Source organism: Callionymus lyra, chromosome 10, assembly GCF_982586985.1.
Source record: "Callionymus lyra chromosome 10, fCalLyr1.hap1.1, whole genome shotgun sequence".
Taxonomy (NCBI): Eukaryota; Metazoa; Chordata; class Actinopteri; order Syngnathiformes; family Callionymidae; genus Callionymus; species Callionymus lyra.
The window spans coordinates 4,359,234-4,372,703 of NC_141827.1; the positions used below are offsets into that span (position 1 = coordinate 4,359,234).

The window sequence follows — 13,470 nt, forward strand, 5'->3', positions numbered from 1 at the left end:
TTTGTCTTATATTGCATCTCTTTTTGACTGAGGAACAACATTTTCCAGGAACTTAAAATCGACACGATGTCATAAGCGTAAAAATAAAAGACCGATCATTTTTCGACCGAAAAATTTGAATATTCGATGATCTCATCGGTTGGTTTTCAAGTTGATGCGACTCCGTGAACGCACCGCAGCCCCGGCCGTGAACGCACCGCGCCTGTCTGCTCTCTAGTTACAGTATGGCGTCTGGCGCTCACGGAGGTGGACAACTTCTCTCGGATTCCTCGCGCAGATCGGGAGGAAGGTGGTGGCATTAAGTGTGTTTTTCTTTTTCCCCCCGCCTCGTCTGAGGACTACCGTGGAAGAAAGACAGCGGTGCTTCTGTCGTGTGCCGCGGATTTCCTGGTTCTGCTGCGATGAGACCCGCAGCCAAGAAACTCCCCTGGATTGTGACTGTCAGTTAGCCGGCTAGCTCGTTAGCTCGCCGCCGTCAAGCTAACGCTCGCTCGCAGCGGCTCCACAGGAGCCAAAAAACGACCGGGCTGACCGTGTTGCTTCTGTTTTCCTCCGCCGGACAAGAATGGCATTCGGTTCTCGCTCGGCGAGCAAAAGCGGTCTAAAAGGGCGTCAATGAAACATTGAGCGAGTTAATAAGTTTGTTCGTTAGCGAGCTAGCCAATTAGCATTAGAGTTGCACAAGAACCTGCTAATCCCTGCCCGGCTCTCGCCATTGAATTAAACGGGAGGTAAATGTTCTTCCGGGTTGTGACGGTGTTGTGGTTGAAGGTTTAAGGTTTTATAACTCGAGGGGGTTTGTTGAGGGTTTGCTGGCGGATCTTATAGGTGTTCTCAGCGGGGAGTGGTAGCGATAGGTAGCTAGCGAGGGTTCCTGCACCAGACCAGCAGAAAGTCTGATTTATCTCCAACATAACGGGATGACACGTTCTTCTTAAACGGTTTAGCTGCTGTGGCGACTGAGTTTACCAGGTCAGGAGGGATTACATGTGCTGACCTGTTCTCGACAGAGAGACCTTCTCGAAGTGACGTCCTGTCTACTGAAGTGCTCCTTGTGACTTCTCTGCTCCTGGGACAGTTTGATGGACGTGGAAGGCTGTTGGCCAAGTTGTCCTCTGTGTCCTCAGTCATGCATGTCTTGACACATGGCACTCTGGTCTGGACATAGTGCCTGCTGTCAGGTGTGGCTGTCGTTATGTAGAGTTGATCGTCGGTGAAGAATGAGGAATGTCTTTTTATATGTGTTACGTTTTTTATTTACTTTCTTCCCAAACCAATTCTAATCTGTTCTTCAATGAAACGAGTGGGCCAAAGTCACAGGGATTGGACAATGAGAATTAGTGCCTAAAAACTCGGAAGGTCCAATAGTTCTGCCTTGTTTTAAAAAAAAAAAAGGGCAACGTATATTGTAGTCCATTCATTCATTCATTGTGGATTTGAACCAGAAGCCCGCCACTCTGGATCAGGAAAATTTATCCCTCGTGTCCAGTTGGAGTTCTACTCTCAAGCCAAAATCAATGCCTTCGGCGTTGGCAGTGTTCGCCTGCCGACCCAACTCGCATCCATTCCAGGAGCGCCATGTTTACCTGGATGAGCCTGTCAAGATCGGCAGATCTGTGGCGCGATGTCGACCCGCCCAGAACAACGCTACGTTCGACTGCAAGGTGTTGTCCAGGAATCACGCCCTGGTTTGGTTCGACCACAAAAATGGCAAGGTAAGAAGATGATTTCGGATCACAAAAGATGAATTTATTTCACAATTGAAACTCTGTGTGTTCGTTGTTTTATTCCTGTGAGGTCCTTCTGTAATGACTTCATCATTAAGACATGTTTTAGCTTCTCTACTGCTATAAACATGTTGCCACTTTCACAAAAGGTTCATGGACATAATGTGTACAGTCCATTTTGAACACGGCGAACCGGCTCAGACCAGTATGATATTGCCACTTTACAGATAAAAATTACTTACTTACCTTTGTTGAAGAAAGAAAAAGATAATTGGCTTGGAGTCTGTGATACAAAGAACCATCCTGGGAATCCTAAAACTTATGATATTGTTAAATGTATTTTCTTTTTCAGGCAATTAGTAGTACATGTGCAGGTATTATATAGGTTTTGTTTTAACGGGTACTATCTCTGTCATAGTCCCATACCTATTAAAAGGTTAAAGCTAAAGTTATACTTCCTATTTATGTTCTGAAAAGTTCTGTGAAAATCCATCAGATTTGAATGTTTTCACTTATTAAAAAAAAAATGAATATGTTAGTACTCTCAAGATAATACACAGTCCAGAATGAGGACATGAAATGTCCTTAAAACCCAAGGGTCTTTGGTTAAAGACACATGTTTGACATGCTTGAGGAGCAGACGATAAGGACTACATTAATTTTTAGATTTCTAAAAGCTTGGATTTATTGATGAGAAGAAGAACAAGATGTTGGTAAGTTCTTCGGAAAAGAAAGCCAAGGCAAAGGATGCTTCGATTGAAATACCTTGGAAATGGCGAGTGCTTGTAGTTTGGACTTTATCCTTAATGTCTTGTATTTGATCTAATTTTTCAAGGATTTTTGTTGTTTTTGTTTACAAAAATGCAAAAAAGGATTTTCTGAGGCCTGGTTATGACAGCAATACATTTGCATATCAAAACAGGAACAGAATCATGAAGCATGAAGGTGGAGGAAGTCCTGAAGTAACGTCAGTCCAAATGGAAGAACTGTTGGCCATCGATCTGTAGGACTGAGTCTGGCATGTTGTTGTTTTACCAGGTTTATTATTGTTCAGAGGAGGTAGTTTTTTATGTGGACTGCTAGTCAGTCATCTTGCAGCGTTGTTCGCGGTTATCTCCTTTATGTTCCTCTTTTTGAACGTTCACTGTACTTTGTCTTAAATGTGTCATAACATGGTAACTTCTTTGGCAGTTTCTTGAGAGTTGTGACCCGAGTCTCACACTGGCTGATTAGTTTAACCATTAAAGCAAACCACTTAGTAACCGCAGTAGAAGTAGCAGACGGCGGGTAGCAGTATAGTCATGGTGTCCGCCGAATATGGATAAGAATATACTGTTGTGATTAACATTAACACGATCAATATGTGTTTTCTTTGTGGTTATTATAGGTAGGTAGAACTTTATTGAAAATTGTTTTTTTTTCCAATTAGCAATACAGCAATTTTTCATAAAAATAAAATAAGAACAAGAACAACAAGATGATGCCTTTCATTTATTATGGACCTTTTTGTGTCTGGAAAGTAACGATAATTATAAGCTGGAGTATGTTGAGGATTTGGAATGTGTAAGTGTTGAAAACTATAAGTAGTAATTACATTTCTTTAGAACTTTCGATACTCTTGACTGGGGAAAACCTGTTCCTTCGAGAGCAACCTCGGGTCTGAAATCAAACGCAGAGATCCAATCTGTGCGAGGATCCTCGCCTCTCATGTGGTTAGAATGCGTCCCTCCTGAGAACCGGTTGAACAAGCAGAGGTAGGCACAGGATTACCTAGCTATGTGGCCTGCACAGGCTTTGAAATTCCCTGTGTGTGTTCGTGTGTGTGCACACAGTGTGAAGCTATTTATACCGACAAGTGTAGCGTCATCCTTTCCCTCTCTTCTGGGATGGACAGACCTGTAGTGACCAGTCAACCATCTAAATCCCCTGTTTTATCAGCTTGAAGCTCCGCGTCTACACAGACGTTGATGCTGCTTCAGTTTAAAAATGCTGCAGTGCTGCAAACACCTCGACTTGCTGTAAATCACACAAAGTGTCCACCGAGCAAGAGCCATAGACTAATGCAATGAAAAGGAGTGGTGTGCTCCAAAATAGAAGCGGCTTAAATGAACTTTCCGGAACTCCACAATGGTCACCCACGGTTCGTATGGAACAACGAACGTTGATTTGAAATTGATTTCAATGGGACTAAATATGGACAAATCAGGAAACTGTTGGTTCCTGTTCACGTCGATAGCATCAAGTTGATTTTCTCAATTATGGTCTTTGGTGATTCTACAGTTTCTTCTACACACTGAACATTAACTGGTCCGTTGATAAATAAACTATTCAGGAGGGTCAGTCACCTTTAAGGATAAAAGGTCAGCATGAATTTGCACAATAAGACTGTATTTAAACATTTTAGTTTTTAATGGCAATTATGTCGCATGAAATTGAGAGCAGTTGAAGGTGAGATTTCTTGTTTTGTCCTGATGACCTTCTGTGCCGCAGTGAGGACTTTAAAGCTAATGAAGGATTAATTGACTGGACCACAGCTGGTCGCTGACTCTCTTCTGGCTCTAAATATATTCAAGTGTGTCTTCATGAGTAGCGATGGCCTATGAAAGGTCATTTCTGACCCAGCTGCTCGGTTCTATTAACCTCAAAGGTCCTGGGACACTGGTTAAAGAGGAATTCCTGTCTTGTCAGAAAAAGCTTTGAGTAAATATTAGGAATATACAAGGAATTCTTTGCGAATTTGCTTTAAGAATTTTCAATTTCCATGCAAGGATAGATGGAGTCAAACGAATATACAAAAAAATAAACAAAATATGAAAGCACAATAAGAATCTGCAAATGAAAGGAGCATTATATCCAAAGGACGCTTGAATCTTTTTGTCAGCCATGACTGATTTATTGAAATGTTATAAATGACACCAAAGATGACTCATACCAGGTCCTGATACTATGCCCTGTTTCACTAGTGTAAGGGCTGGACAAAAATGCTAGTGATGTGAATAAAGAACAAGTTCAGATCCGTCGTCGTGAGTTTACACATGCAGTAAAATCTCTTTAGTCCTGGTCCGTTACCGCTCTGTAAATAAAACACGTCTCATACTCTGAATTCTGCTGATCAGTTGTGTTCTTAGTGATTATATGCTGCTTATGATTTACACCAGCGGAGACAAAACTGAAAAGCCCATTTTCATCTTGGTGAAAATGAAACGATATATAAAAGAAATAATTCCTTTTAATTCTGATTCCCTTTTAATTCAAAAAATCTAAATCTAAAAATCACGATTGGTATGTGATTATCATTGTTTTATACCGACATCATGTTTAATAAACTGTTCAAACTAAACATTTCTTCTACTTAACCTGGAAGTGTTTGCGGTCACGTCTGTCTGAATAGATCTAAGTTAAAAATAAGTTTTAAACATTTTCACTTTAGAGATTGGAAATATAAACTGAAGCTCATGAAATAAGTAATGCAGCTCAAACTGTAATGCTTTAAAAATAAAAATAAATGCTGTTTACTTGTTTGTAGTGGTTGTATTTAAAATGATATTAGGAATGGTATATGTGTATTGTGTGTGTGAAAAGCAGCTTCTCTAGTGCGTCTCTGAATGTGAACAAGCGCACATTGTGCTTAAGTATGGCGACACGCACAGAAGGCATTACGAAGTGATCCGTCTTGACAAACGTTTTTCTTTGATTACTACACTTACGACTGCAACACATGCATTAGGGCCCAGTGAAATCCATTAACACCGTGTAACCCATTATTATGTACTAAGAGCAATTTATACCAGGCTTTTTCGGTTTGTCAGGCCTTAGCTTTGAATATAAACCCTGATCTTCACGAGATGCCCTGAAAGTCAAGACACTTTTCCATTGTATTACAAAAACAAAAGTCGTGACCAAGTGGTCTGTTGGACGGAGAGTCATCGATGTCTCTGTGGCTGGTGGTGGTTCTGTCAGATACATTTCAGATTAAAGCAGATTTAGGAATCCCAGTGTGTGCATTACAGCTGGATCATTGAGTTATCCACAGAGTCAGTCATTTACGCACATAGCAAGTGTGTTCAGTGGACTGGAACACGTGCCAGTTGACCGGATCAGAGTGGGTTTATCCCTCTGGAGGACAGAGTTGTAAACATGCGAGAATGCTGATCTCCTGACTCTGATCAGTAAACGGCGCTGAATCGAGGTTTTCTGAAGTTCTACCGACTAGATGGTCATTTGGTGAAAAAATAGTTCCAAACTAAACAATGAAATGAGTTGAAAAGGTGAACGTTTAGAAAGGTCAAGTGGTTTTCACAGTTGAAATACTACTTGTTTCGGTCACTCCATCCATTTTTAATAACCCTGAGACCACCACAGCATTATCTCCAAATAATAATGTTAAAGTCACACATGTATTAACACATTTACTTTAAGGTGACATCACTGTGTTCTAAATAATTTCTCGTTCTTAATTTGTATCAATAAACCTGTAAAACCCGTCACCGTTGAAGCAGTCCAAGTGATTGAACAACAAAAACATCGGTCGTGTCACATGCTTGATCCCGAACCTCTCGCACACAGTCGTCAAGTAGAAGTTGCCAAATATCACAGGAGCAACGCTGCTCAAACAAAAATATCTTTGTCACACTTCTTTCATCGCAAGATTTGAACCAACTGTTAAACATAAATGAGGAATGAACCACATTAAATGTTTGGTTAGTAACATTGTATTTAGAAATGCTTTTAACTGCCTTCAATGTTTCTAATTGAATAAAATGTGTTGGTGTTAAACAATACCTTACAAATATTTTAAATTCCAGATTAAAGTAGATACTAGTATATTACTAAATATGTAGTCATTCCTCAGCAATCCTCAAAGTTACATGGAAATACATTCGTCATTGTGTTTAAAAACAAATATAGTATGTAAAAATATACACAAACACTTTACATGTTTGTGTATATTTTTTAAAACGGATGATTGTATTGTTAATAAAAATACTAAATGCTTAATCAAGAAGGTGTTAAGGTGGATTCAATCTTTTGTCAAATCATTGGTTTCTACACTTTTGAACGGTACAAATCCTCAGGGGGGTCATGTCTGTTGGCTTCTGGCTGTTTGTGTTATTTTGGGAGGCTTGTAGGAAATTGAAATGACACTGTTGTTACGCCTGAATCTTGTTGAACTAAACGGAGATGGAGAGAAAAAACGGAGGAGGTTATCGAAAGATAAAGGGATTCGGTGTTTCTTTGACAAATATTCTCTGTAGTGGGAGGCAGTGATGCAGGAATGTTGCGTGAAAAAAAAATCCATAGTCGTGAACTGGGAAATGTGGCGCTTTGTTTCTGTGAAGATGGGTAGTGATGAATTTAACTGACCGTGTAGTATTATCACAGATATTATTGACAGTATATAACCATAATACATTGAAGTTAAGTTTGTCAATGTTACAGCCATACCATGGATAGATGCTAATACGTTTTAAAGGGATAGATTGACTAAGTTTTTGGTGTAACTGGCAGAAATGTAATATCTTTATATGTAAGTAGCGACCAGGGCTCACTTTTCTACGTCCAAAAAACATCCAAATACTTGTATTACAGCCCTGTCATGACAATCTTTCCCGAATTAAATAAGTCTATATTTTAAGTATTGGTGTATGTAATGGCAAAGAACTCACGATACAATACGTATAACGATACTTTGGTAACAGTACGATGTATATAGAGATACTGTAGGAACAACGATACATTCGTAGTATTGTCCCAATCATTTACAAAGTTGTAACTGCTTTTATTTGTTTTGAAACCAAAATATGTTCAAGTATCGGCTTTGATAGCTGCTGGAGTTGACTGTATCCTCTCGTCCTCAGTCATTGCTGGGATCTTGAGAGATTTCAATGTTCCTCTACAGAAGCCGTGCAGGACGTAATGACTGCCATCTAGCGTCCAGAAGTTTAATTGCAACATAAAAGTGAACACAACTTTAATATATGCAACAAATATTGTTTAATTTATTATTTAATTATTATTTAAACCATTAAAAAAAACTATTGCTACACAAAATATGATTTGCAAGCCAAAAAATAAACCGAAACAAATCTATACAGTGTTTTAAATAAAGACACACTGTGGAAGCGCCCATCGGCTCAGGCTAAATTCCAACATTGATGGTAAACCTCGTGCATGCAAACTGACACTTGCTGAGACTGGGAGCTTCCGCTAAATACAAGCTCAAAATATAGACTTATTTATTTATTCACGTAATGATACAATATGGACATTATAGACGAGCACTTGGGTATTTGGATGTTTTGGTCTGATAGATAGCAGATAGAGGACATACACCTCTATCTGTTACCCCAAAAAATGAGGGTGAGTAGAAAATTAGTGAAATTAGTATTTTGGGTGAACTTTAAATGACGATAAATGCATCAAAAGCAACATTCACAGTTTAATGGGACAACTCTTTGAGTAGGTATCACGGAGAAGGACTTAAACACACTGGAGCTTCTGAACTAGGTCAAAGAAGTGATGTGTGTGATGATGAATAACCCAGACATATGACTTTTCCTGACCAGTCTGGTGCTCCTCAGTCGATGATGTCACTTCTCTGCGTTCAGTCATGTGGAGCCGACGTGCAAATGTAAACCATATGTCAGTTACGTGACGTAAAGTGTGTGTGTGAGCGTGCGTTGTTGCTGGGTGAAATGCTCTATAGTTAGGTCCCTCCTCGCCGGTCTTCAGGTTACCATGGGGACAGGAGGTAACTGACCATGCATGCGTCTGTGTGGCATCATTAAAGCTATGGACGGGTAGCATTTCCTGGCACGCTGCAGTCCGTCCAGGAGGGTTTTAAAGCAGTCGGCGCCGTCGCTGCATCACTCTGTCGCACCGTTTTGTTTTCCTCTCGTGCGATCGGCAGCAGCGAAGCCCGTCTCTGTCTCTCTCCGGCTGATAACTCAAGCTGGCTTCAGATCTGACCATCACTGTGTGTGAAACCTTCTACTTCGTTGGCTTGAGTTTTTTGTGTCGCCTCGTGCCGTCATCTTATCATGCTGACGTTGTTGATTTCCTTTCCGAGTCCAGCGGCTGGAGGCTAACGCTCGAGATCGCACTCGTCTCATGTTGTGCTGTTAACTTGAGGAATTGTCTGGCGAATGAAATGTGATTCGTGCAGTTCATGGTGTGTTGTTGATGTTAGTGTTGGTGCTAGGTCACCGTATATTCAACATGGAGACTGAGCCGAGTGTCACTCCTCATGAACTGGATAAACACAGTTGATCTTCATCTCTGTGCTTAAGAGGCTTTTGTTAGGTTGTCTAGTTCTGTTGAGTTGTACACTTGCACTCGCTGTGCTGTATTTCTGTCGGTGGGAACCCGTTTTTCTGGGCTTTCAGGGCTGAGTGTCAAACTTTAGTTCTTGTCTTTGTCACGACCAAAATGCTTTGGTAGAATCGATTCTTAAAACATTCATTCCCATTTGTTTTTCTAAGCTAATGAGTGATAGTAATAGTATTTTTTTTCTGTAATCAAAAAAGAGTGGGAATTTACCAAAGCTGTAAATGTAAACTCATGTTTTGTACTATGTGTAATGTCATTCTTTCTTGTAAGAATTGATATTATATATTTAGTTTAAAAACAAAAAATCTTTCGGTGTCCCAGCCCTACATGCTAGACGGTTGCTACAATGAAGTTTTGAATCTAAATCTCTATGTTCAATATTGTATTTGTCTATATGACATAAGTATAGGAAACAAAATCTACATAATATGGAATTGGGTTTTCAAAAATAATTGAAACCCTCAACATGTGGTTTGTTGTTAAATTGATTAATCCACCAGTTCTTTCCAATAACATCACATCATCAAATGAATCAATTCAGTCCTGATTGTTTCCATTGTGCCCTGAGTCACTTGTAACTCATGCAGAAGCATCAAGAATTACTGTTTGCTCCAGTTGTGTTTTTAATCACACGTGTGTGTGTTAGTGTTTGTTTTTGAGGCGAACTCTCTAAAAAAGCCCATGAAGTCCGGGGGGAATTTTCGTCAGAATATCCGAACAGATGCGAGTCGAGGTCTGTCGAGAGATGCCCCGAGTGCCAGAAAGACTTTATAGTTAGATTTAATGGCTCTGACGTTTATACAACACTCCTCGGTGTTGTTTCTGATCATGTTTCTGTGTTTAGTCCCTGGAATGTTATACGACTGTGCCGTTATATGTGCAGGCAAGATGCCTCTTGCAAAACAGATTCTTTGTTTACTCTTGAAAAATAGCTTTGACATCAGTGGATCTATGCAGGAATGTCTTTTTGGTTTGTAGTCTCGTTCATCATCAAACAGTGGTTTAGTTTTTTATATTTCTAGTTTCAGTAGAAGAATAATCTGTTTCTATCATTCATTCATTGATGACCATCGAATGACCATCTGTCTTCTTCTTCAGTTCTACCTGCAGGACACCAAAAGCAGCAATGGGACCTTCATCAACAGCCAAAGGTTGAGTCGAGGCTCGGAGGAGAGCCCGCCTTGCGAGGTCCTCTCCGGAGACATCATCCAGTTTGGTGTAGATGTCACTGAGAACACTCGAAAAGGTACGCAGACATAACGTTTGAAGCTCCAGAGGAAACAGAGCAGAAGATGATTCGTCAGACTGTTGTAGTGGTTGTGCACAATGATGTATAAAATGTACCCTGGAAGATCCCTCAAGGGTTTTAGGGTCTCGTCACAAGACTGTACATATTGAGGTCAGATTTTCAGCTCCACTAGTGTTGCTTTACATCCCATCATTTTAGTCCACATGTCCCGGGTCAACTGCAGGACTACAAATGGTCGCTCAGAGAAGGATGTTAGTTTAAGGTCACACAAGTTTTTCATTGCGACTATGAACATCATTCATTATTTAATTAAACCATTAGCTTTATTCCTCTATTCCATCATTTCTCCAAATGTTTCTGAATTATGAAAACACCGGTGATCAGAATTGACACTGTTATAACGGTTTAATGACGTGTGTGGTCATTTTTAAGACGTCCACATGTCTTTGATTCTAAGGGCCTAATCTTGTACGCCATACATTACATTTGCAGTTGAAATGCCACAGATGCACCTGGCGGTTTTATAACCGCATTTAAAACATGTGATCTCAAAAATATACTTTTGTAATAATTCAAGCAATTTTCTTCACACAAGCAACAGATTTGCCATGTTAGAGAATGTTGCTCTTTGGCGCATTAATCGACTGTATTGTTTTTTTTAACCATTTGCAATAACACAGGGAAGCCATCGTGACCAGAATTTATGACCAGTAATGGTGTTGAAATTCTGGACTTTAGTAGTAGATCAATTTAAATAGATGGATATACTTTATTAATCCTCCTGGAGAATCTCAACATAACAAGGGATGAAAGTGTTGTATCTCTTGTTAAGTATGGATCATTGTTATGTCTTTATCATTGGAATATGATCATTTAAATGGCGATGAGTTTGTGTTTAATACTGGTTAATTAAAAGCTGAAGGTGCTCAGTCCTGTGTGTATGAATCAAAATGACTTGATGAATAATACACAGAATGCATGACACAAGTAATGTTCAGGTCATAACAATGTTAAGGGTTTACTATATAACTTTAAATTGTGTTGATCATGGATAAGGTGATGTCATCAGAGACTCCTTAGACTGCTTCAGATCATTTAACATCTGCAGGAAACTCTACACGTTCTACCAGTCTGTGGTGGCCAGTGTTTTATGCTGTGGTGTGTTGGGGTGAGAATGTGTCCAAGTGTCAACCGGTTGATCAGGTAGATCAGGATCTGAAGCTGAAGCTGGACTCACTGGTGACAGTTGCGGAGAGATCTCTGGACAAACTAATCTCATCATGGATGATGACATCATCCTCTGAACACTGTCATCAGTGAGCACAGAAGCAAGTGGAGCATGAATGCTCCTCCCATGATGCAACACTAATAGACTCAGGGACTCATTCATTCCTCGTGCTATTAGACTTTATAATTCAGTGAGTTTGGGGGCAGGAGCAAAAATATATTATTCTATGTTTGTATCCTTTTAGGTCTTTGTGATATTTCCTTTGATTTATGCTCTTTATATTTGCACTTTGTTCTTTTTATGAGCACTTTGTTCATCTTCTTGCTTTTATAAAACTTCTGTACTTTCTATCGTCTGCTGTGAACTGGAAAGAAATGCGCAACTTTATATTTGAACCTCAACTAATATAGTGAGCAGTACCATTTTATATGAAGCAGGGTGTTGACTAGCCTTTATTAAATGTGTCAACATTATTTATAGTTGTAAAACATAATTAATTTTTGAGCAGGGAAGACTATAAGTGTGCTTTTATTTAACTGGTCAGAATTGCTGTTTTCAAAACACGTACATATTGTTTTCTCTTGATAAATATAACTAATTTGTATAATTTAAGTACATTTTTAAAGTGATGCAACAGTACCATGATACAAATAATAACCATGATAATTGGTCACTTCATAAAAATAACAAATTTTATCCCTGCATTCGAAATTCATGCCAAGTCACCAGAAGCAATGCTGTGTATTTACTTCTTCTCTGTCCCTCCAGTTACCCATGGCTGCATCGTGTCAACAGTTAAGCTCTTCCTACCTGATGGGATGGAGGCAAGGCGGCGGAGCGAGTAAGTGATTTCTGCTTCTGAAAACCTATTTAGAAAGTCTATATTCAGGGGTGACTTGGAGCTGTGGCCGACCAACGCACCTCACCCAACACTGAAGTTCCCTTCTACCCCCTGCCGCCATCGCGTCTAAAATTATCTACTGTAGGAGCCATCTGTTGCTACTCTACACAGTTACATGTCCATCCCGCTCGCTGGTTCCCAGTAAGACCAGGTGGTTTTTCTCGGTAGGACCAACACAGTCTCGTTTTGGTCCATGACCATCTGTATTTACTCAACACAGTCAGCATGAGATGCTTTATACGACCATTGTGTCTTATCAAACTGCCAAATTAGCACATAGTCTTGCTCAGCCTCACGAGCCAAATGGAATTTCTACTATAATTGACTGAAGTTTCCTCCTTATTTTTCATTCTCTCTAATAAGAGTTGGTAAGAATGTTTTTCCTCTAACACACTGTACTTCTGTACTATGGATTAAATCATGTCTGCAACCATCTTTCTTCCTGAAGTGTGTTTAAGTATTTGTCAAAAGCAATTTCTAAAATACTTTCTTTAAATTGTATTGAAAGTTTAAGCCAACACACTTGCTCTTGTGTTGTCGCTCACAAGTATTCGAGAAAGTTCTCATGGCAGCTTTCTCTCCGAGTGTGTGACTCAGCAAAGTCCTTTCTTATCATTTTTCGAGTGTTGACACGCACTGGGAACGTGAAGGCCGAAATATGAACAAGCTGATGCAACAGTTTTGTGTTTTACTAGCAGGTCTGAAGTACCTTCAACGTCCAAATATGTTTTTATTTCCTTTATCAGTGCTCTGTCGCCCGCTGTACTTCCTTGTTCCACGAGTGTTCAGGGGTTAATAAGTCGCCTTGCTCTTCATAAACAAAGATCTGGCCCTTTAGTGCATCATGGGATTAGTCATCTCATGAAGCTTTAGTGTCCAACCATGTTGAGAGCGAAGATTCACAGTCGGGGAGTTCCACGCTGTTATTGCCTATAGGGGTGGAGCTCCACATTCATAGAAGAAAATCAGCTGGTTTGCTTGAAGCTTGCTGAAGGGAAGTTGGAAGATTGGAAAGAAAATAAGTTTGTGTTGAGGA

General features: G+C 39.8%; 1 protein-coding gene across 2 annotated transcripts in view; it reads left to right on the top strand.

Annotated features, from left to right (window-relative positions):
* The first annotated feature begins 210 nt into the window (after positions 1 to 210).
* Positions 211 to 13,470, top strand: part of slmapa (sarcolemma associated protein a) — a 37,606-nt gene continuing 24,346 nt past the window's right edge. Inside the window, exons 1-3 of one of the 2 annotated variants that reach the window (XM_087800376.1) lie at positions 211 to 1,715; positions 10,155 to 10,302; positions 12,302 to 12,374. In XM_087800376.1, coding sequence (XP_087656502.1) covers positions 1,518 to 1,715; positions 10,155 to 10,302; positions 12,302 to 12,374 — 419 coding nt within the window. In that variant the 5' untranslated portion in view covers positions 211 to 1,517. The remainder of the gene's footprint in view (positions 1,716 to 10,154; positions 10,303 to 12,301; positions 12,375 to 13,470) is intronic. The other variant, XM_087800377.1, reaches the window with a different exon arrangement.